Here is a 26,049-nt window from a genome sequence, read left to right as displayed (position 1 = left end):
AAATACCTTAACAGGTGGTGGTGGCACACGCCTTTAATCCCAGCACTCAGGAGGCAGAGGCAGGAGGATCTCTGTAAGCTTGAGGCCAGCCTGGTCTACAGAGGGAGTTCCAAAACAGCCAGAGCCGTTACATAGAGAAACCCTGTCTCGAGGGGTGGGGGTGGGGGTGGGGAAGTGGGGTGGGGGGAAGGACAAAACACCAGTAATGTTTTGTGAAAAGTTACTTTAGAAATTAAATGATTAAATACCACCTACTGGGCATTACATGGACACACAAGTCAGTAACCCCAGACAAATGCAGGCATCAGAATCAATCCAAGAAAAAAAGGTCCCAGAAGGAGTGGCAGCTGAGTGTGCTTCCTGTGAACAGGGTATACTTACAGGCTATGAAAAGACAAACGGGTTACAAAACAGATTGTATGTTCTCCTCAAAAGTGACCAGAAAACCAAGCACTCAGAAAGCTACTCATTGTGTGTTCCCATGGCTGGTAAGAGGGAAAAGGTGGACAACCTGCCCTTTGCTTCTTTTTACCACCAGTTTGCTAACTCACTGCGCTTAGCTAGTGTGCTCAGAAAACTATACCTGATTCTGTGACTGTTTTGAGCTCGCTGGCCCCATCATACTCATCACTGTTCTGGAAGAAAACCCTTAAAATTTTGAGGGAAAGAGGAGTTAAATAGGAAATTATCTTAGTAGAATCAAGGAAAGTTAGGAGAAGCCTCTGTGAAACCAGGCTATATATACATGAACCCTTTGTGTGTCAGCCTAACACAAGCTGGATGGCTCTCTCACACACAACATGCTTTGAAATGTTTTTGTGCCAGGGTGGCATACTCAGGCTTGCCTGGAGCTTGCCCAGGCTGGCTTTGAACTCATGATCCTCCTGCCTCAGCCTCTCAAGTTCTCAGATTAGTAGTGAATATGACCAGGCTTAGTTTGCAATATTACCTACATGTTTGTCCAATCCATTAAATGTAGAAATAGACAGATACACACACCTAAAGAACTTAATTATTTAACTACTACAAACACAGAGATATGTATAACAATAGATATTTGGCTGCAAATACCAAGATTAAAGGATATAAGTACTTGAATTAAGAAGTGAAAACAAATGTAAGTGAAAGAAGGGAGGAATAGATGTGGGAAAGGAGGGAGCTAAGAAGGGATGCTTGGGTGTGGTGGGGTGTGAATAGGTAAGACGGAGAATGAAAGTTCAGGAAAGGGGTGACTGGTAGAGCAGTCACAGAAATCCACACTGCTGGATTTCTCTCTGCTCAAGACAGGCTTTCGTTACTCTCTGTGTTGTATGTGGGTTATGCCTCAGAGGCAAGGATTTTGTGTTTAAGGCTGTCCGCAAGCACCCTACCTACCTGTGGTGGGCTCTCGCCTTCCTGTGTATAAAGCACACCTACACAACTTCTCTCCTTTCCCTTCTTCTCTAGAATTGGGCCCCTGGTTCCATTTCTCTAATTAATTCCATGTGTTCTCAAATATGTGCCTAGTAGCATCAGTCCCCATAAAATGTCACTTCAAGTGTTAACACAGAAATTCTTAAACTTACATGTGAGCTTACATTTTTTAATATTTCACCACAAAGTAGGCAATGGGCAGATACAGAAAGGACAACAGCAAATAGCAATACTTCTACAAAGAAAATATTTCACCACTCAAAGTGAAAAAGGAAGCCATGACTGCTGCTGGCTTTTCCTAAGTAAAGGCACTTAAAGTAGACATTTCCAATTTACAAGCAGCATAAAAATCCAACAACTTAGCATCTATGCTCTTGAAATAATGGCCCAATCAAGACCTACCACTCATACACACAAAAAGAAGAAAGAAAATCCAGAAATAAGAAAACCAGGCTTCAGAATAACTTATTAATACCTGCTCCCCAATAGGTGTTAGAAAATTAAGCTGGTAACAGCTCCACAGAGTAAAAACACATGCAGAATTTTCCGAACCATAAAAGAAGTAGGGATAGTGATTGTAGACTGGTTGAACCTTCACACTGGAGGCAAGTTTCCAAGTAAGGATTCTTCGAAAGTAGTGAGATTATCAGTGAAGTTCTCTCTTCTTGGGAGGGATGGGCAGGAAAGGGGCATGGGGAGTGGTCAGGTGCTAACATTTCAGTTCCATGCGAACCAAACAACACAGGGACCACATGTTGAAAGGCTTCCAGCAGCCAGAACCCACAGCCCTCACTGCATGGCACAGAGGCTGTGTGGCAGAAACTCCTGCACATAGGTGGCAGCTGCCTTGGAGAGGTAGGTCATGGTGCCAAATCTGCCACTGGGTGCACTATCATACAGAAGAGTGCAGATGCCAGATGCAGGATCCTTGGCCAACATGACATCATCTGCGCCGAGGGTTTTCTATTTGGTTTTAAAAGATGGAAAAACACAGTGAGAAGGAAAAGTTACTAATCCTAAGTCAAACTCTAATTAGTATACTTCAGAGCTTCTGTCCTATAGCTAGTTCTTTGGCTATTTAAGTAGAAGGGGACCAATGCTATGAAGGATACATATGAATTTCTATGCATGACATTTGATACTAGACTCCCTAAATTATTTTAATTACTGTTTAGAATTATCTATTTTAGAGCATTTTTGAAAATTAAATATCAATTAATAGCTGATTAAATGATTCATGTCTGTTAATAGCCAAAATAATGTTAGCACTTGGAGATAACCCTAGCAGACTACATTGGGACTTCCACCTTCTAGTACAAATGAGTTTGTCTTTTATTCCTTCATATTCTATTTGGTTTTATTTCTTTCCACCTTAATTCAAAAAGACTGTAGACATTCCAAATCTAGAGTCTATGCCTAAAATGTATTATAACATTCTAGAGCACTTAAAACTAGGACTGTTTAGAAAATCTTGGATACTTTTGTCTTCTCTCAGAGTGGCTGAGAAGGAAGCATCTGTTGTATATTTTGGGTCTCATGTAACCCAATCTGGTCTTAAGCTTACTAGGTAGCTGAGGCTGGCTTTCAATTTCCAATCCTCCTGCCTACAACTCCTGGGTACTATAGCTACAGGTGTGCATCACATTAGGCAACCTACCTGTTCTTGAAGGAACAAATCATTGGCAATATGTACTATTTTTTCCACAGCAATGATGCTTCCAATGCTGTGAATTTCAATATCTGCCAGCATGGTAAGGACAAGGATGGCTTCAACCAGAAGTTGGCGGTACTCAGGCTGGGGTACACGATTCAGAACAGACTCTACATGGACAGAAAATTTAATCTCGCCTGGGGTCATCTGTGATAAAAAAAAAAAAAGGGGGGGGACAATAACTTTCAAGAATCCCACTACCCAAGAACATCAAACCCTTTCTTTGAAAAGCAGTAAAAAGCCCTGTAACTGGAATGGTGTAAACTGGTTCATTTGTTTTGCAAGCACAATCTGGTAATGCATAACAAGAGTCATAAGATGTCAATGCCCTCTAACCCCAATTATTATTTCTGGGAGTTTGTCCTAAGAAAATAATCCAGAGAAGGAAAGTTTCATGTGTATGAATGTTTATGGTAGTATTAGTCAAACATGCAAAACTTGATACAACCTAATCATGGCAATGAATGCATAAGTGATTATGTGTTATAGCAACTACATGAGGCTTTATGACACCATTTATAAGACTAAATCTAATGACCCTGACTAGAGAAAACACTATGATTAGTATAATTATATGAAATAGCTATTGTTAGTCTAAGATGGACCTTAAGAAATGTGGTTGTTTTCTGGCCTGCCTTCTGGTGCCCTGCTCTGGGCATCCTGAGGACTGCATGCCGGGGAGACCACCCTATCAGACCGTCCCATCTGGAGTCTGCCAGTGTCCTGGTCCAGCCTCCAAATATGGGAGAAGTCCCGCCACCACCCACTGGAGTAGGAGAACCATTAGTGTATTAGGCCTGCTTGCACCCACTGGAAGAGAACCTTGGTCCCGTAGCCACCAGAAGAGGGAGAGACCCTACCAGGACATACTGGAAGAAGAGATGGGTAGAGGACAGTATAAGAAAACAGTCAACAACAGAAAGATCAATACGATACCTCCAGGGTCTAGGAACTCTACACCAGCAAGGCCTGAACATCCCAAAACAGATGAAGCAGAAGAGAATGATCTTAAAAACAACTTTATGATGATGATAGAGACCATCAAAGAGGAAATGGGAAAATCCCTTAAAGGAATGGGAAAAAAATCTAAATCAAGAAATGGAGGGAAAAACAAGACAAAAATTACAAGAAATAATTCAAACAGTGCAAGGTTTGAAAGCTGAAATAGAGACAATAAATAACACAATCTGAGGGGATGCTGAAATAGAAAAGTTAGGTAAATGATCAGGAACTACAGATGCAAGCATAACCCACAGAATATAAGAGATGGAAGGGAGAATCTCAGGCATTGAAGATACATTAGGAGAAATAGATTCATCGAAAAAAAGAAAATCTTAAATCCAACAAATCCCTGACACAAAATATCCAGGAAATATGGGATACCATGAAAAGGCCAAACCTAAGAATAATAGGTATAGAAGAAGGTGAAGAAACCCATCTCAAAGGTACAGAAAATATATTGAACAAAATCATAGAAGAAAACTTTCCTAACCTAAAGAAAGGCTTGTCAATGAAAGTACAAGAAGCTTACAGAACACTAAATAGAGTAGACCACAAAAGAAAGTCCCCTTGCCACGTAATAATAAAAACACCAAACATGCAGAATAAAAGAAGAATATTAAGAACAGCAAAGGAAAAAGGCCAAGTAACATATAAAAGCAAATCTATCAGAATTACACCTGACTTCTTCATGGAAACTCTGAAGGCCAAAAGTTCCTGGATAGAAGGCCAACACTAAGAGATCAAGGATGCCATCTGAGACTATCACTATTGATGGAAAAACCAAGATATTCCATGACAAAATCAGACTTAAACAATACACATCAACTAATCCAGCCTTACAAAAAGTTCTGGAAGAAAATTTTCAACCCAAAGAAATTAACTATACCCACAAAAACCTAGGCAATAGATAACCCCACTTTACCAATGGCCAAAAGAAAAATTGGGGGTAACCCACACTGTATCACCACCATCACCAAATCCAAAACAAACAAGAATTAACAATCAATGGTCACTAATATCCCTCAATATTTAATGGTTTTAACTCACCTATAAAAAGATACAAGCTAAAAAAATGGATATGAGTGGGGAGGCAGCGAGTGGAGAGGGAGTTAGGAGAAAGAGAAGGGGAAGAGAGTGTTGGAAACTGAGGCTGAATCTATAATCAGTTATGGAATGAACTTTGCCTGAACTCTGGCTTTTTCTTGGCTCTACATTTAGAGCCTTCAGTTATTCCACAAAGGTTTGATGATTTAGTAACTAGGCCTATTTAGCAAGACCACCCTAGCATATAACCACTAGCCCCATCACCATAGTAACCTTTCTTGTTCTCATAACTCCTGATCTTTCCACCCATGTCAAAATCCATTCTTTGTGATTTTCTATATTCTGCTTGCAAGAATACCTGGTCCTCAACTAGTCTTCTTACCTCCCCTGCCCCCTTTCCTACATCCTTGCTCTGCTGACTATATAAGCTCCAGGCATAAAAATAAAGTTTGCCACTTGATCAGAATCCTATCTTGTGGTCAATTCCCCAGTGTCTCTTGCTCCCATTCTCTTCTTGGGATTTGGGGTTCTAGGTTGAAGTCACATGGGTCGAGGCAACTGGTGTCCACCCAAAGTGGCTCGAAGACCCAGGGAGGAGGACTTCAGTGTTCATTAGGGGACAAGCTGTCCCTGGAGTGAGGCCTCTGCGACATGGTCATCGAAGGCCTCAGAGGAGAATGACTCATGACTCATGGATCGCCTGACCCTGCCTTTGATAGAGTCTTCTGGTTCATGAACAACATCTGAAGCATAGGTGAGTAATGGGGCAAGAACTTAGCAAGGAAGATTTGTTTCTTTCTGAGATCAAAGAATCTCTCAAGACGTGAGGGGATCAGGTTAATAAAAAACACCTAAAGAAAATTTTCCTCGAATGTCACATGAGGCACCATGAGAAAGACCACAAATACTATGAACTTATTTCACAATAATTTTTCATAAAGGACTCTAAATTTGGAAACAAACTTTTCACATTGGCAATCATCACTTGAAATTTCCAGCATAAAAATTAATCTTTAAGATTATGTTGTGATAAACAACAAGGGCCTCGAGGGAATATGTGGTATACTTTTAAGTTTCTTTTAAGAAGACAGAAAGAAGTTTTAAAAAATCATTCTTATGTGTTTTGCAAATAGGTTACCTATCAGAAAATCCTGTTAAAAGAAAATACTATCTTAGGATAGAAGCACTTAAGCTACAATAATGTAAACTAGGCATCTTTAAAGTATTTGTGCTGTGTGTACATCAGTAAAAGGGAATTTAAATGTGGGGGGGAAAAAGAAAATTTTTCTCTTCATTGGAGACATTTCTCCATTGTTTCCACAGGAAGGAACGATCAATGAAAATAAATGAGCCAGAGTAGACAATTACATGCAATATTACTATGAAACTTTCAGACCTAAAAAGGTCCCTGTTAGTGCATTTAGCTACTGGAATCTTATTAATGACATTCTGCGGGTTAATAATCACTGTCCTGCCCTTCAAGATTTGATAAAAGAGGGAGAAAAAAAATCCTCCAGCGGATTTCCCACTGTAATTCTGAAATAGGAAGCAGACTACCAATACTCGCCAATGAGAATAAAAAATCCTCCACACCCTCCTTAGAATCAGGCCCCCGCCAAACACTCTTCTCGACGACCCTCCACACCGGGTACAGTATTGCCCCAAAATCAAAGCTCCAGGATTTAATTTTTCTTCATGACGAGATCGCTACACACCGATCTCAGACTATTTATAATATAGACACCTTAAAAACTATTATTAACTATAGAGAACAGCAGATTCAGCTTCTGACCAAACTTAGGGATTTAGTCCTCCAGCTCTCTAAATTAACTTCCCCTTTCTCCTGACTGCCTAAGCCCAAAAGTAAACAGCCACTTCTAGCATTTTCACTTTCGCTCAGAAGTGGCCATCAGGTCCCACGAGAGGCCCTTGAAGATGTAGTGGAAGAGCACACAGAGGTTACAGAGGAGACTCCTGATGAGCTGGCTCCTTCTGGCAGCTGCAGCAGATGACCCCTAATCAGTTACCCGCTCCACAGTCTTGGCTTCCGTACTCTGTACTCTCTGTCCGTGCTGCATGCATGGGCGGCATTGGAAAAAACGAATACCACTCCAAAACAGATATTCAGGGCCGCCTGCTCCAGCCTAGGGGGCAGGGAAATTTCAGACAGGGGCAGCCTCGGGACCCCCTGACCTCGATCCCCAGGGCAAATGGGTCGATACCAGCCTTCCCAGGCAGCAACCCTACCCCATTTCCCCAGAATACAAACATGTCACAGAGTTATGGAGAGGGAGCAGGGACAGTCCAGGACTGGACCTTGGTCCTGCCGCCAACCCCTGAGGACAGAATCCTCACCCTATCCAAAGGAGTTTTTGGCCCCCTTCCCCCAAACACTTTTGGGCTGATCCTGGGACGTGCTTCCACCACCTTAAAGGAGCTCCAGGTTTTCCCAGGTATTGTTGACCCAGGCGCACAAACAGAAATTTAAATTCTAGTTCAGGCTGTACAAGGGATCCATTCCCTTCTTAAAGGACAAAAGCTTGCTCAGCTTATTACATTGCCCCTAACCCACATTAATTCAAAATTTAAAAAGCACAACAGAGATTAAGATCAAGTAGGCTCCCCTACTTGATGTTTATTGGGTCAAAGAAATTACTGCCTCTCGGTCCACACTCACTCTATGTCTGAATGGCAAGTCCTTCACAGGTCTTTTAGATTCTCAGGCTGACGCTTCTGTGATTTCGGAAATCACACTGGCCATTGGCCTGGCCTATCACAGATACACTCACCCATTTTCATGGAATTGGCCAGGATTCTAATCCCAAACAAAGCTCTAAGGTCCTCACCTGGCAGGATGAGGAAGGAAACCAGGGACAAATTCAACCTTTCATTATTCCTGGCCAGCCCATTAACCTTTGGGGGGCGAGATATTCTTTCACAAATGAATGTCATCGTGTGCTCCCCTAATGAGATGGTCACCAAACAGATGCTTGCCTGACGCTTTCTGCCAGGACAGGGTCTGGGCAAACACTCCTAGGGACGATGGGAACCCATACAGCCCACAATTAAAATGGACAGATTTGGCCTTGGTCACCATTTTTCCTGATGGCTACTGCTCCTCCTGTGCCCCAGACACCTTGACCTCAGCTTCACACTGATAAGATTTCATGGAATACCTAAAACCCAGTCTGGGTGGACCAGTGGCCTCTAAGTTCAGAAAAACTGGCTGCAGCCACTCAGGTAGTATAGGCTGTAGGCAGGATTGTCCCCTCTAATTCTCCATGGAATACTCCTATTTTTGTTATTAAAAAAAATCTGGAAAATGGAGAATCCTTCAGCTATAAATAAGGTCATGATGCCCATGGGCGCTCTTCAACCTGGGATACCTTCCCCCAGTGCCATTCCCCAAGGATTTACAAGATTGCTTCTTTACTATCCCCCTTCATCCTGAGGTCTGGCCTTACTTTGCCTTCAGCCTTCCTCAAGTCAATATTCAACGACCCATGTTAAGATACCAATGGTGTACCCTGGCTCATAAATTTGTGGCTCATGCAATTCAGCCCATCTAGAACAAATGGCCATTAGCATACATCCTCCACTACATGGATGATGTCTTATTGGCCTGCCCCACCAAAGAAGAAAGCTTTTAATGTGTCCAGGATTTACAGGCCTCATTTACAAATTTTGGGCTCACTATTGTCCCTGAAAAGATCCAACTAAGTGACCCCTACATGTATCTGGGGTACGAATTAAAAAAAAACAACAGATATTAACTCCCGAGCTAGAGATTCATCTCTCCTCCCTCACCACGATACATGCTCCCCAACAGCTTTTAGGGAAACTTCAATTTTTTAGGCCATACCTAACGCTTCCCCCTGATGTTCTTAAGTCCCTCTGTGATTTGTTAAATGGTGACTCTCATCCCCTCTCACCCTGTAAATTAACCCCTACAACCCTAGAAGTCATTTCCCTCATTAATACAGCCATCACCAATCAGGCTACGTTTCAGGTCCATGTTTCTCAGCCTTTGTTTTGTATTGTCTGCACCACCCCTATTGGCCCTACAGGAGTGTTTTGGCAAAAGGATGATACTGGAACACCTGAGGGACCTCCCCTTCTGTGGGTCACATTGTCTGTCTCTCCCCTACTAGAGTTGTAGTACTCTACCCAGAGTTGGTATCCTCCCTCATTCTTAAAGGTAGAAAATAAGCAAAACAATATTATGGTAAGGAACCTGATTTCATTATTGTCCCTTACACTGCAGGTCAGGTTAATTGGCTACTTCAGACCTCAGAAGGTTGGGCCATTTCATGACTCACCTTCCCAGGACAAATTGACAATCATTATCCAGATGACCCCTTGATTCAATTTGCTCGAATTCATCCCTTGGCTTTTCCCAAATGGACTTCTCTGTGTCCACTAGAGACACCTACAATTGTTTTTTTTTTTTTTCAGATGGATCATCGAGTGGACAAACTGCCCTAGTTGTTAATGGCAAGACTCATACCTATCAGACCCCCTATAATTTAGCTCAATTGGTTGAGCTTTTTGCTATTAAACAGGAATTTATTCTTAAAAATACTTCTTTTAACTGATAGTGCTTATATTGCCAAATCCGTTCCTCTACTGGGAACTGCTTCCTGTATTAAAACCTCCTCTAATGCTGCCAAACTTTTTTGTCAAATACAGAATTTGATTAGGCTTGGGACAGATTCATTCTTTATTGGCCATTTGCGTGCACATTCTAACTTACTGGGACCTCTAAGCAAGGGCAATGACCTGGCTGACCTTGCCACCCATATGTTGCCTAATGCTAAATTCACCTTCTTAATGTCATTGTGCCAACAAGATACTCTTGATGCTAAGGCTGCCCACAAGCTACACCATCTAAATGCACAAACCCTTTGCCTAGCCTTCAAGATCACTCGTGATCAGGCCAGGGAAATTGTTAAAGCCTGTTCTGGCTATGTATCCCTTCTGCCTGTCCCACATCTAGGGGTCAAACCCTGAGGCCTAGTCCCAAATGCACTCTGGCAGATGGATGTTACCCATATTCCTGCCTTTGGAAGGCTAAAGTTTGTTCATATCACTGTTGACACCTTCGGTGGTTTCATTTTTGCATCTCTGCAATCAAGAGAGGCATCTAAAGATCTTATTTCACATATGATAGCTGCTATGAGCACTCTGGATAAGCCCTCCAAGCTAAAAACAGACTAAATTTAAACAATTTTGTATGTCTTTACACATTTCCCATGTCACAGGTATCCTTATAATCCTTAGGGACAAGGTATTGTACAATGAGCCAACAAGCTCCTTAAAGACACTCTCAATATACTTAAGGCCTCTACCTTGCCTCTTGGAAATAACAATTTCATAGCCATGTTACACCATGCCCTCTTTGTCCTTAACTTCCTAACGATGAATCAAGATGGCCTCTCCGCAGCTGATCACCTCTGGCAGCCAGCCATAACCAAGTTACATGCTTTAGCAAAGTGGAGAGATCCTCTTACTGACACTTGGAATGGCCCAGACCCCATCCTAATTTGGGGATGAGGCTCAGCCTGCATTTATGATCAACAACATGATGCCCCCAGATGGCTGCCTGAGAGGCTTGTTAAACAAGTTACCACCATCCCCTCTAATGACCTGACGTCCAGACGGGAGCTCCTAAGAATGACGACGGAGATGAAGACTCAGCCATTGGCTTGGCAAACTTCACCTGGATTAGATGTTTAACTCCCTCTTGCCCATTTTCTATTTTCTCTTGAACTCCTTTCAGCCCCATGCTGTCACCCTTCCTGGAAGGCCTTCCTTAAAGGGCCTGAGCCGCCACAGCCCTTGGAACTATACTTGGGTGGTCCTCTCTGAAAGAGGAGACATAGTCTGGTCTGCTTCTAGTGTCCACAATATCCCTTGGTGGCCTAAACAACTTAACCTTGAACTATGCAAATTAGCCTTAAGTGCTGCTGCTCCATGGGATACTGAGGGCCTCTTTGGTCAGTCAGCCCGCACTACCCATCAACTTTGAGGGCTCTGTCTACGCTGCTCCCAGTAGTCATGCAGAGATTTATGTATGCTCGGGCCCCTGTAGGGACCACAGCCTCCTACATAAATGCAGAGACAGCTCTGATTATTACGGCAAAAACGGGCTGTGAAACCACAGGTGATACCTATTGGAAACCCTCCTCCAGTTGGGATCACATCATAGTCACTTCTGGATACCCTCATAACACCTATTCCTACATTAGTAAATATATGAATCAATTTACACTATCCAGGTCCCTGAGGAATGCCATACATCCTCTCCCACAAAAGGCTGGTGTAATCCTCTTAAAATTACCTTTACTACTCCTGGCTATCATACCCCTAATTGGTATTGAGGATAAACCTGGGGCTTTTGCCTTTATAAAGAGGGATGTGATGAGGGAATCACCTTCTCAATTAAGCTTCTCAAAGAAACCCCCATTTACACCCCCACTGTTGCTATTGGTCCCCACTGTTGCTAATGTTAGTGGGGGGGACAGCTGCCACATCACCCATACTCCCTCAACAAGCTCACATCCAAAACCGATAGCACCAGACCACCTAATCTTACTCCCCCACAGGACTACAATCCAGATCCCCACATGCACAGTCCAGATACCCACATGCACAAATCCCAGGACATCATTGTGACCCTCCTCAACCAGACCTTCCTCGTGCTAAATTCCACTACTCCAAAACTCGTTGTTGGCTTTGCTATCTATCATTCCTCCCCACCCTTCTAAGAAGGAAATGCTATTTCTGCATCCTTTTATATCACCAATCACTCTAATTATTGTGGTTGGAAACCTGCTTTAGTAGCCAGTCTCACCCTGCAGCAAGTTTTTTGGCTCAGGACTCTGACTTACCTCACTGACTCACCCCCTCTACCACCCTCATATACCCACAATAATTCTTAATACTTATGATCATTAAGTTATTTCTCTCAATGATACCTGGTGGGCTTGTCTTGATGGACTCACCCCTTGCCTATCTACTCATTATTTCTCTGATGTTGGCTTCTGCACCCTTGTACAGATTGTCCCTCGCCCAACTTACTATCACCCTGATGAGTTCTTTCACTTCTGGGAACAGACCCAAGGAAACACCTCCCCTTATATGCTCCCGCAGGGAACCCATTACTAGAGTTACTACCGCTGTCCTCTTAGGACTAGGAGGTAGGCGCAGGCACCGGGATATCCTCCCTTATTATAGGTCAGTCTAGCTATTCAGAGCGAAGTGCTACCATAGAGAGAGATGTTGAGGAACTTCAGAATCAGATCAGCTACATACAGTCCCTGACTGAGGTAGTCCTCCAAAATTTATGAGGACTCGACTTACTTTTTCTGCAGCAGGGAGGCCTTTGTGTTGCACTCAAGGAAGAATGTTGCTTTTATGTTAACAGCTCAGGAATCATCAAAGACAGAATGGCTAGGATTAGAGAAAGATTAGAAGAATGCCAAAAGGTTCGAGAATGACAGGAATCCTGGTATCAAAATTGGTTCTCTATATCTCCTTGGTTAAGTACTTTACTCCCTTCCCTGCTTGGGCCTCTTATAGGAATCCTGCTTTTGGTCTCCTTTCATGGGCCTTTCATAAATTAGTAGCTTTTATCAAACAGCAAGTAGAGTCTGCCACATGGCCTATACAGATTCACTACAAAAACTGGCCTCAGAGGAGAATGACCCAAATCCCACAATAGCCAATAGGCTTGGGCTGTTCCCCCTGAAATGGAACAAGCCCTCTACCCCTTCAGCCAGCTTCAGAGGTGCAGACCTGGATGGTATTGCAGGAAGGCCTCACCTTCTGAGGAACATGCCTGCATGCATTGAGGTTGATGTTGCATACTCTCATCCCCCATAAAAAGAACAGTCCCGCTCTTGAGGCCCCAAGAGGTTGCTTAAAGGGGATCCAGTATAAAGTCCCTATTGCCTGTCCAGGCCACTGTCCCCCTGTGATGTAAAATTTTGGAATATGTTGGAAACTGAGGCTCGATCTATGATCAGTTATGGAATGAAATTTGCCTGAACTCTGGCTGTTTCTCTTGACTGTACATTTAGAGCCTTCAGTTATTCCACAAAGGTTTGATGATTTAGTAACTAGGCCTATTTAGCAAGACCACCCTAGCATATAACCACTAGCCCCATCACCATAGTAACCTTTCTTGTTCTCATAACTCCTGATCTTTCCACCCATGTCAAAATCCATTCTTTGTGATTTTCTATATTCTGCTTGCAAGAATACCTGGTCCTCAACTATTCTTCTTACCTCCCCTGCCCCCTTTCCTACATCCTTGCTCTGCTGACTATATAAGCTCCAGGCATAAAAATAAAGTTTTCCACTTGATCAGAATCCCATCTTGTGGTCATTTCCCCCACGCCTCTTGCTCCCATTCCCTTCTTAGGTTTTTGGGTTCTAGGTTGAAGTCCTGGGGGTCAAGAAAGGAGAGGAGAGCATGTGGGATTAGGAAGATTGAGTCAGGGAAGGAATAGATGAGAGCAAAAATAAAAAACAAAAACAATACAAAAAGAGAGATATCATAATAGAGGGAGCCATTACAGGTTTAAAGAGAAATCTGATCCTAGAGAAATGTCCAGAGACCAATGAAGATGACCCCAACTAACAATTTGAGCAACAGTGGAAAGGCTACATTAAATACCCTTCTCTGATAATGAGATTGATGACTAATTTATCCACCATCATGGAGCCCTCATCTAGTAGCTGTTGGAAACAGAAGCAAACACCCACAGCTAAACACTGAGCCAAACTCCTGGAATCCAGTTGCACAGAGGGAGGACAAGACCAGGCTACAGAAATCCACAGAAACAGCTGACCTGAACAAGGCAGAGCTAATGGGCCCCCAGACTGATAGCTGGGATTCCAGCATTGGACTGACTCACACCCCTGTAGTGAGATAGTTCTGTGGCACTGACCACGCCCATTGGGGGGTGGAGCCATGGGCGGAGTGACCTGTGGAAGGAGGTCAGAGGGGGCCAGGAAAGGCGCTCTCTTTCTGGCGTGACTCGGACAGAAGAGGATCGGGTTGAATTTCCTGGTGTTCATCTGTCTAGTTTGTAAGTTATTTCTCCCTGAATAAACATCTATTCGGCCTATTTGTTTATCCTGATCCTTTTGTTTATCCTGATCCTTATTTAACCACGATACACCCCCTTAACATGGGTCTCAGTTAGAAGGCCTGTGAAGTCTAAGGGACCTCTGACAGTGGAACCAGGATGTATTCCTGGTGCACAAAAGGACTTTGGGAGCACATTCCCCATGGAGGGATACTCCTGTAGCCTAGAGGCAGGAGGGAGGTCCTAGTTCCTACTCCAAATGACTTGACAAAATTTGTTGATCCCTCCTGGAAGTCATCACACTCCCTGTGGAGTAGGGGGGGAATGGGATAGGAGGGGTTAGGGTACATGGGAGGGAGTGAGGGAGGGAGAGTGAACTGGGATCGATAGGTAAAATAAGAAAAAAAATAATTTAAAAAGTGAAAAAGAGGAGAATGAATATAAAGACAGAATCTATCCTTCTGCTGCATACAAGAAACACACCTGAACTCCAAAGACAGATGTTACCTCAGAGTTAAGGGTTGGAAAAGACTTTCTAATCAAATGGACCCAAGAAACAAACAGGTGTAGAAATACTTATATCTAACAAATTAGACTTTAAACTAAAATCAATCAAAAGAGACAAAGTCATTTCTTATTCATCACAGGAGAAATCCATCAAGACGAAGTCTTAATTCTGAACATCTATGCCCCAAATACAAAGGAACCCACATTTGTAAAAGAAGCATTACTAAAACTCCAACCTCACATAAAATCTCACACACTCATAGTGGGAAATTTAAACATGCCACTCTCAACACTAGACAGATTTACCAGACAAAGCTTAACAAAGAAACAAAGGAATTAACAGAAGTTATGACCCAATTGGGTTTAACAGAAATTTATAGAACAATCCATCCAAACACAAAATAATATACGTTCTTCTAAGCATCATATGGAACCTCTCTAAAACCAACCACATACAGTAAACCTCAACAGGTACAAAAAATTGGAATGACCCCCTATATCTTAGCAGACCACCATGCTTTAAAGTTAGACTTCAACAACAACACAAATTGCAGAAACCCTGCAAACTCATGGAAATTGAACACTATTGCACCATTCCAGGGTCAAGGAAGAAATAAAGAAAGAAATTAAAGACTTCCTAGAATTGAATGAGAACGAAGACACAACATACCCAAACTTTGGCACACTTTGAAAGCAGTGCTAAGAGGAAACTTCATAGCCCTAAGTGCCCACATGAAGAAACTGGAGAACAGTCATACTAGAGAATTAACAGCACAATTGAAAGCTCTAGAATAAAAAGAAGCAAACTCACCCCAGAGGAGTAGATGCCAGGAAATAATCAGATTGAGGGCTGAAATCTTTAAGGTAGAAACTAGGAAAACAATACAAAGAATCAATGTAACAAAGAGCTGGTTCTTTGAGAACATCAACAAGATAGACAAACCTTTATCCAAACTAACCAAAAAGCAAAGAGAAAACATTCAAATTAACAAAATCGTAAATGAAAAGGGAGATGTAACAACAGACACAGAGGAAACACAGAGAATCTTCAGGTCATACTTTGAAAACCTGTACTTCACAAAATTAAAAAATTTAATGGAAATGAACAATTTTCTGGTTAGATGTCACTTACCAAAATTAAATCAAGACCAAATAAGCAATTTAAATAGACCAATAACCCCTAATGAAACAGAAGCAGTCATCAAAATTCTCCCAACCAAAAAAAGCGCAGGGCCAGATGGCTTCAGTTCAGAATTCTACCAGAAATTCACAGAACAGCTAATACTAATACTCCTCAAAGTGTTCCATGCAATAGAAGCAGAATGCTCATTGACAAACTCTTTCTACAAGGCTACCTTAGTACCCAAGCCACACACAGACACAACTAATAAAGAGAATTGCAGAACAATATCCCTCATGAACATTGATGCAAAAATACTCAATAAAATACTGGCAAATCAAATCCAAGAACACATCAGAGAAATCTTCCTTCATGACCAAGCAGCCTTCATCCCAGTGATGCAGGGATGGTTCAACATATGAAACTCCATCAACGTAATCCACCCTATAAACAAATTGAAAAAGAAAAACCACATTATCATCTTACTAGATGCTGAAAAAGCCTTTGACGAAATCCAATACCCCTTCATGATAAAGGTCTTGGAGAGATCAGGGATAACAGGAACATACCTAAACATAATTAAAGCAACATACAGCAAAGCAACAGCTAACACCAAACTAAATGGAGAGAAACTCAATGTGATTCCTCTAAAATCAGGAACAAGGCAAGGCTGCCCACTCTCTCCATATCTCTTCAATACTGTACTTGAATTACTAGCTAGAACAATAAGACAACAAAAGGAGATCAAGGGGATACAAATTGGAAAGGAAGAATTCAAACTTTCAGTATTTGCAGATGATATGGTAGTTTACATAAGTGACCGGAAAACTCTACCAAGGAACGCCTATAGTTGATAAACACCTTCAGCAAAGTGGGAGGGTATAAGACTAACTTAAAAAAAAATCAGTAGCCCTAATATATATAGCTGAAAAAGGGGCTGAAAAAAGAAATCAGAGAAACATCACCCTTTAGAATAGCCACAAACAACATAAAATATCTTGGGGGCAACGCTAACCAAACAAGTGAAACACTTATATAATAAGAACTTAAAAAAAAATCAGTAGCCCTAATATATATAGCTGAAAAAGGGGCTGAAAAAAGAAATCAGAGAAACATCACCCTTTAGAATAGCCACAAACAACATAAAATATCTTGGGGGCAACGCTAACCAAACAAGTGAAACACTTATATAATAAGAACTTTTAGTCTTTAAAGAAAGAAATTAAAGAAGATACCAGAAAATGGAAAGCTCTCCCATGCTCTTGGATAGGTAGGTTCAACATAGTAAAAGTGACAATCTTGCCATAAGCAATCTACAGATTCAATGCAATCCCCATTAAAATCCCACCACAATTCTTCACCGACCTTGAAAGGATAATAATCAACTTTATATGGAAAAACAAAAGACCCAGGATAGCCAAAACAATCCTATACAATAAAAGAACTTCAGGAGGCATCACCATTCCTGACTTTAAGCTCTACTACAGAGCTATAGTTCTGAAAATAGCCTGGTATTGGCACAAAAATAGAGAGGTAGACCAATGAAATTTAATTGAAAACCCTGATATTAACCCACACACCTATGAACATCAGATTTTTGACAAAGAAGCTAAACTTATAAAATGGAAAAAAGAAAGCATCTTCAACAAATGGTGCTGGCATAACTGGATGCTGGTGTGTAGAAGACTACAGATAGATCCATCTCTACCACCATGCACAAAACTTAAGTCCAAATGGATCAAAGGCCTCAACATAAACCCAGCCACACTGAACCTCTTAGAAGAGAAAGTGGGAGGTACCCTTGAAGGAATTGGTACAGGAGATCACTTCCTGAACATAACTCCAAGAGCACGGACACTGAGAAGACAATTAATAAATGGAACCTCTTAAAACTGAGAAGCCTCTGTAAGGCAAAGGACACAGTCAACAAGACAAAACAGCAGTCCACAGAATGGGAAAAGATATTCACCAACCCCACATCTGACAGAGGGCTGATTTCCAAAATATACAAAGAACTCAAGAAGCTAGTTACCAAAACACCAAATAATCTAATTAAAAAGTGGGGTACAGAACTAAATAGAGAATTTTCAAAGGAGGAATCTAAAATGGCTGAAAGACACTTACAAAAGTGCTCAACTTCCTTAGCCATCAGGGAAATGCAAATCAAAACAACTCTGAGATACCATCTTACTCCTTTCAGAATGTATAAAATAAAAAATTCCAAAGACAGTTTATGCTGGAGAGGATGTGGAGAAAGGGGCACATTCCTTCACTGCTGGTGGGAGTGCAAACTTGTACAGCCACTTTGGAAATCAGTATGGTGATTACTCAGGAAAATGGGAATTAGTCTACTTCAAGATCCAGTAATTCCCCTCTTAGGTATATACCCAAAAGGTACACATTCATACAACAAGGACATATGTTCAACTATGTTCATAGCAGCATTATTTGTAATAACCAGAACCTGGAAGCAACCTAGATGCCCCTCAACTGAAGACTGGATGAAGAAATGTACATTTACACAATGGAGTACCACTCAGCGGAAAAACATAATGGAATTCTGAAATTCGCAGGCAAATGGATGGCACTAGAAGAAACCATCCTGAATGAGGTAACCCAGTCACAAAAAGAGGAACATGGTATGTACTCACTCATATATGGACTTTAGACATAGAGCAAAGGTTTACCAGCCTACAATTCACACCGCTAGAAAAGCTAGGAAACAAGGAGGACCCTAAGAGAGACACATCCATGGTCCCCTGGAGAAGGGCAAAGGGACAAGGTCTCCTGAGCAAATTGGGTGCCTGGAGGGAAGAGAGAGGGAGTTAGGAGAAAGAGAAGGGGGAGAAGTGGGTATAAGGGAACAGGAAGAATGAGTCAGGGGAAGAATAGAGGAGAACAAGAAATGAGATACCATAATAGAGGGAGCCATTATAGATTTAAGGAGAAATCTGGCATTAGGGAAATGTCCAGTGACCTACAAGTATGAACCCAATGAACAATCTAAGCAATAGTGGAGAATCTACCTTTAATGCCCTTCCCATATAATGAGATTACTACCTTATATGCCATTATAGAACCTTCATCCAGTAGCTGATGGAAGTAGAAGCAGACACCCACAGCCAAACACTAGCCAAACTCCTAGAATCCAGTTGTAGAGAGGGAGGAGTGATGAGCAAAGGGGTCAAGACCAGGCTAGAGAAACCCACAGAAACTTCTGACCTGAACAAGGGGGAGCTCATGCACCCCCATCTGATAGCTGGGAAACCAGCGTAGGACCAACCCAGACCCCCTGAATGTGGGTGTTAGTTAGGAGGACAAGGCAGTCTATAGGGCCTCTAATAATGGATCAGTCTTTATTCCTAGTATATGAATGGACTTTGGGAATCCATTACACATAGAGGGATACTTTGTCAGCCTAGACACATGGGGGGAGGCCCTAGGCCCTGCCTCAAATGATATGACAGACTTTGAAGACTCCCCATGGAAGTTTGTGCTCCTTGGGGAGCACAAAAAGAATGGGCTGGGGTTTGGTGGGGGTGATGGGGAGGATGGAAGGGTGCAGGAACTGGAATTGATGAGTAAAACAATTTTGTTTCAAATTTAAATTAAAAAGGGAAAAACAAGAAAAAAATATATAAACAATAATATAGAAATGAAATAAATAAATAAATAAATAAATAAATAAATAAATAAATAAATGTGGTTATGGGGCTGGAGAGATGGCTCAGTGGCTAAGAGCACTGACTGCTCTTCCAGAAGACCTGCGTTCAATTCACATCACCCATATGGCGGCTCACAACTATCCATAACTGTAGTTCCAGGAGGTCTAACCCCTTCTTTCTTCCACAGGAGCCAGGCATGCATGTGGTGGAAAATCCATGCAGGGAAAACACCCATTCACGTTTAAAAATTTGAAGTTCACTTATTTTGGGGTAAAGTAGATTGAGAAATATTTTTTGTTAAAGTAGTATTGACTTTATACTTTATAGAACCAAATAGATTTGGAATCTAAAGATGGGTTCAAAACTTATGTCAGGAGTAAAATGACTTTGGATAATCAATCTCTAAGTTTGTTTCCTTATCTATAAACTGAGAAAAACATTGTTTTCTTGGGTATCTTACAAAGTTGGACTGAAAATCAAATTTAAAAAATGTGAAAATTCTTTGAAGACTCTCAAAGGTTTACATTATTACTATTAATATGTCAATACTATTTAAATGAACAGAATGTACATGTTTAAATACATAGGCACCCTGGTGTTTACCGCATGCAACAGTAAAGGTCTAAAACACTCAGTATTCAGTACTGGCACACCCAGCTGATATTGCAATAATACCAGTTTTTGAGAATTTAATCCTTTCTAAACTCATTAGTTAGTCCTAGCTTGTTAGTACAAATCAATAAAAAAATCTGATAATCATTATCTGTGTTATGTGGCGATGTTTTCCAACCATGATTATTTATCAGTGTTAGTTTAGAGATGAAAAAAGTACAAATGCTCAGATTTCCTCTCTGGAAACTCTAATTCACCAAGTTGGAAAAGGAAGTTACTATAATACAGTTTCTCAACCTGTGAGTGGCAACATCTTTTGAGGGTCTGTTGTGGAATATGAGTTTAACTATGTAAAGGTGTGTCATATTTGTTCATGCTGCATTTATTTAATGATGTAAATGTGTGTTGCTTTGCCTGCCTAAGGCACCTGACTGGTCTAGTAAGAAGCTGAATCATTAATATCTAGGCAGTAGAGGGATAGATGGAGCTGGCAGACAGAGAGAATAAGTAGTAGGAATCTTGGCTTGAGATGGGAGGGAGGCAGGGAGGGAGAGAGAGGCAGGGAGGAAGAGAGAGAGGGAGTTAGGGAGAGATAGAAAGAGGGAGGGAGAAGGAGAGAGGGAGGGAGAGGAAGAGAGAGGGGGAAGGAGGAAGGGAAGGAGGGAAGGGAGAGGAAGAGGGAGAGAGAGAGAGAGAGAGAGAGAGAGAGAGAGAGAGAGAGAGAGAGAGAGAGAGAGAATGAGGGAGAAAGAGAGGAGATGCTTAGTACCAGCCAGGCAGGTAGTAGCCAATCAGCCACAGAAGAACCAGGAAAGCAGGACATACAAAATGAAAGAAAGATAAAAGGCCCTGAAGTAAAACATAGATGAAGAGAAATGAGTAAATGTAAGTTAAATGTAAGGTTAACATAATTTATAAAAGCTTGTGGGACAAGTCTAAACTAAAGCTGAGCATTCATAATTTATAATAAGCCTCCATGTCATTATTTGGGGACTGGAAGCCCAAAACATCCTTCTACAGGAGTCAAATGACCCTTTCACAGGAGTTACATACCAGATATTTAATTTATGATTCATAACTAGCAAAATTACAGTTAATAAAGCAGCAACAAAATAACTGTGTGGTTGGGGGGGGGTCACCACAACATGAGGAACTGTATTGAAGAGTCAAAGCATTAGGAAGGCTGAGAACCACTGCTCTAACATAAAAGTCAAGGTCAAGATCAGAACAGGTCTACAAGTATCCTATTATAGAAAGGTTGGGGTGAAAGAGATGGGAGAATGTAAGAAGCCATTCATTCTTAACACATGTACCTCCTTTGCCTTCTCTGACTCTCAGTCTCACATAGAAAAACCTTAATTAACCATTACAAGAAGCTATTATTTTTTGTTGTTGTTTTGGTTTTTTGAGACAGGGTTTCTTTGTGTAACAACCTTCATTGTCCTGAAACTAGCTCTGTAGAGCAGGCTGGCCTCGAACTCACACACATCTGTCTGCCCCTGCCTCCTGAATGCTGAGATGAAAGCCGTGCAACACCACTGCCGAGCACAAGAAGCTATTCTTATTAACAAAACATACAGTTATTCATTTGTATGGTGTGTATGTGTGTGTTATTTACATGTGTGATGGTATACTTGACTGTGTAGGCAAATGTGGAAGCTAGAAGCTGACATGAAATGTTTTTCTTAATTGTTTTTCCATCTTTTTTTGAGACAGGGTCTCTTATTTAAGCTGGAATATTCCATTTCAGCTAGACTAACTGGTCAGCAAGCCCCTGCAACTCACCTGTTACCACATTCCAGGGTTGGCATTACAGGCTTGCATAGCCATATCCATCTTTATTTAACAAGGCTGCTAACAACCCAAACTCCAGTCCTCATGCTTGAGCAGCAAAGCTGTTTACTGACTGAGCCAGCTCCCCAGCACCATATTATTATAGTCTAATATTCCCATTCCTTCTTTACCTCTTTCATGCAGTTCAGTCAATTGATTTATAAAAGCATGGGTGTGTTTCTTTGAAAACTACTTTACATATTTGGTTTCAATAATATCAATTCGATCAATAGCAATTTGATAATTGGTAACTGAAATATTTCAGGCCAGCAAACTTTCCATCATGTAAATGTAAATGACAGAATCTTACCTCTCTTGTGGTTGAAGAAGGAAGAACAAAACCTTCCACAGAAAGTCCATGACACTGAGAGATAGAAAAACATATTACAATATAACAACAGGGAGGCAAGAAGGAAGATTTCATATTTCTAGGTGTACTTCACAGGTTATGGTCTGAGTAACCACAGGCCAGCTAGAGGTGTGTGCATGTGCACACATGTGCGCGTGCACACACACACACACACACACACACACACACACTTTAAAGTAATTAAATAGGCTTTTAAGGGACTTAGGCTGCTGAAAATGACTCACAGTATGTACTAATGGATACAGTCGTTACCACTTGTTTTACCTGAGTCCCTCATCAATACTATTATCCTACGGCCTGAATTAAGCATTCATTTAAAACATTTCTGTGTGCTGGTGCTCAGGGCAAGCACGTGTCAACAAATGAGTGAAAGTAAAAGGACAACTTGTAGGAGCCAGTTCTTGCTTTCCATCATGTGAGTCCCCTGTATGAAACTTGGGTGGCAAGAGCCATCTTGCCTGCCTTGTGAATAGGCATCTTTATTACAAATAATTTTGGCTTTGCATAACAGTTGCTTTGAAAGGAGGTAGCCACAAGATTCAACTCCTTGATGACAAAGAACATATGTTCTGCAGTTGTGATGTGGTATACTAGACAAAGGGTACCTAGTACATATGTATTGAGTTTAATTGTAGTAATCCATGAATACGTGGAGTGATAAAATACAGACTTGACCCTATCATGATATAATAGATGCAAAAAAGCAGACAGACTCTCAGCAATCCATGAAATGAAGATCCTCAGAGCAAATAATGTGAGGAATCAATTGTCACTGTTTCTAAAATACCACCTGATGATGACCCTGGAAGATCCTGTGATGACAAGATAAAAAAAACCTAAATCAGGGATGTGATAGTCTGCATTTCTCATGTCCTTATTAAGGGCAATAAAGCAAAAGTAGCACCTAACGGTATAAGTAAAGCCTACTGGATAGAGATACAGCTCAGTTATAGAGGGTTTGCCTCCCATGCACAAAGCCTTGGATAAAATCCCCAGAACAGCATAACTGGGTGTGGTAGTTCACACCTGTAATCTCAGCCATCAGGGGGTAAAGACAAAAGGTCATCTTTGGTTAGCATGAGACCAGCCTGAGATATATGAGACCTAACTCAGAAGAAAAAAAGTCTGTGTTTCTATAAATGAGACCAATCAATGAGCATAACAGTCTTCCTAGCCCAAACCATCACCACCATAATGATGTGATGATATGCCCTTACATGTCTTTTGTAAAATAGGCCTTAGAAATAGGAACAAATATTAATCACACTAAGAGTTTTATTTAGGTCTGGCATGGTGGTGCATGACAGCAATCCTAGCATTCCAGGAGACTGAGGTGAGAGAATCTTGTATTGGAGACCAGCCTGGACAATAACAAAATGTTGTCTCCAAACAAATAAATCAGAGCTAGAGAGCTGGCTCAAATGCTTAGAGCACTAACTACTCTTGTGGAAGACCCATGTCCAGTCTCCCGTACCCACATGATGGCTCACAACCAACTGCCTCTAACTCCAGTTCCAAGAGAGCTGATGCCATCTTCTGACCTCTGCTGGCATTGCATGCACATACATATAAAACAAATACAAAAAGAAAAAAAATCAACACTAACAAAAACAAGAGTGTTCTTGAACTAGTAGCACCATTGCAGCTTTCCATTTGTTTAGTGGTTTTCATCTAAGGAAAAATAGCAGTAAGAGCTACCCCTGCAAACTCCCCACCTACTTCACTTTTTGTTTTTGTTAGTTGTTTTGTTTTTCAAGACAGGGTTTTTCCAGATACACTTGTCACTGCCTCCCTAGTACTGAGACTAAAGGCATATGCCACCATTGTTGCTTTCATTTGTTTTATGGTAGTGACCGATGGATATGAATAGCTCAAACTGCAAATAACATTTCCACTCTCATAATAACAACAAAGAAAGATTGTTAGCATCACATTAATGACTGGCAGCAAATGTAGTGTAATATCTCACAATGTTCAACTCTGGCTCAAAGCACAGAGGTTCTGATTTTTAAAACCTTATTTAGAAACAATACCCCCCAAGGTGGTGGTAGTGCACGCCTTTATTCCCAGAGCTTGGGAAGTAAAGGCAGGTGGATGCCTGTGGGTTTGAGGTCAGCCTGGTCTACAGAGTAAATTCCAGGACACCCAGAGATACAGAGAGAAACCCTGTCTCAAAAACACCAAAAAAGGGAAAAGAAAACATAAGAAAAAAGAACAATAGAGTAAATTATTAATGCTACAATAATAAATCATTGTTTTGTTTTTTCTTTCTTATTTATTTTTATATTAATTTATTTTTTATTTTTATTTTACATATCAATCCCAGTTCCCTCTCCCTCCCTCTATCCTTCTCTCTCACCCTCTCATGCCCCCTGACCATCCTCCCCTCTCCCATCCCCCCCCAACTCCACATGTAGGATGATGCCCTCCAGGAGGAGTCATCTAAATCTGTCAAGTCATTTGGAGTAGGGACTAGGACTTCTCTCCTCCCTCTAGGTTAAGGGAGTATCCCTCCATGGGGGATGTGCCCCCAAAGTCCTTTTGTGCACCAAGAATACATCCTGGTTCCACTGTCGACATCCCTAAACTGCTCAGACCTTTTAGCTGAGGCCCATGTTCAGGGGGTCTGAGTCAGTAATCATTTTGTTTTTGTCTACATTTTATCAGAGATCCTTTTGTCTTTATATAATTGCAGTCATGTTATGATTATGTCACATGTCAGCTAGATTCTGAATTTCAAGAGGGGAATAAAGTGTGTTACACTCACTTTCTGCAAAATTTTCCATACTTTCTGATAAAATCCAATCGGTACTCTATTTAGTGCTCCATCTAGTCTTCTCCGCCTCTGCCATTGACCTTGACGACTATCTTTAGAAGTATGTTGACCACACACAGTAGGAAAGGATCCATTACTTGCAGCAATACAGGCTGCAGGGGACTTGGAAAAAGAAAGAATGTAAATCAAAAGTGAGCTTTGTCCCTGTGACCAAGTATCATAACAGTTATATTTTAATTTCAAAACCTAAAAGTTATAATGTATAGCAAAGTGAATAGTAAATACTCTATAGAATAAGAAAGCACACAAAAGAGCCAAAGTAATGATGTGTCAGTAAAGCTAGTCAACCTCTGTACAGTTTGCAGTGTTGTACCTCTGTATAATCATTTAAAATTATTTCTTTTATTTATTGACATTATAGTATAATTACTTCATTTTCTCCTTCCCTTTCTTCCATCCAAAGCCTCTCATATATCCCTCCTTGCTCTTTTTCAAATTCATGGCCGCTTTTTCATTAATCATTGTCATACATATATGTATTCCTAAATATATAAATACAACCTGATGAGTCTGTATAATGTGTAAGTATGTTTTCAGGGCCGACCATTTGGTACTGGATAACTGATTAGTGTACTCTTTCCTGGGGAAATATACAATCATTTTTATAAAGAACAGTGGTGCTTCAGACTAACACTGATAAAAAAAATACCAATAACATAGGACATTCCAAACTATCTGCTTATCTGGCTTAATCTGTTTGACTTCCAGCTGGTATATGGTTTTGTTTGTTACTGTCATGACTTTTAACACAAGCCTCTATATGTTACTTTTCTATTGATGTGATAAAACACCATGACCATGGCAACTTATAAAAGAAAGCATTTACTTGGGCTCATGGTTC

General features: G+C 41.1%; 1 protein-coding gene across 3 annotated transcripts in view; it reads right to left on the bottom strand.

Annotated features, from left to right (window-relative positions):
- Positions 1–1,566: 1,566 nt before the first annotated feature.
- Positions 1,567–26,049, bottom strand: part of Phka1 (phosphorylase kinase regulatory subunit alpha 1) — a 141,177-nt gene continuing 116,694 nt past the window's right edge. For all 3 annotated transcript variants that reach the window (XM_051178933.1, XM_051178934.1, XM_051178935.1), the window contains 4 exons: positions 25,140–25,310; positions 22,313–22,366; positions 3,071–3,271; positions 1,567–2,376 (listed from right to left, as the gene is read on the bottom strand). In XM_051178933.1, coding sequence (XP_051034890.1) covers positions 2,203–2,376; positions 3,071–3,271; positions 22,313–22,366; positions 25,140–25,310 — 600 coding nt within the window. In that variant the 3' untranslated portion in view covers positions 1,567–2,202. The remainder of the gene's footprint in view (positions 2,377–3,070; positions 3,272–22,312; positions 22,367–25,139; positions 25,311–26,049) is intronic.

Source organism: Phodopus roborovskii, unplaced genomic scaffold (assembly GCF_943737965.1).
Source record: "Phodopus roborovskii unplaced genomic scaffold, PHOROB, whole genome shotgun sequence".
NCBI lineage: Eukaryota > Metazoa > Chordata > Mammalia > Rodentia > Cricetidae > Phodopus > Phodopus roborovskii.
Note: the sequence above shows the minus strand (reverse complement) of the source record. Positions and strands in the feature narration are given on the sequence as shown.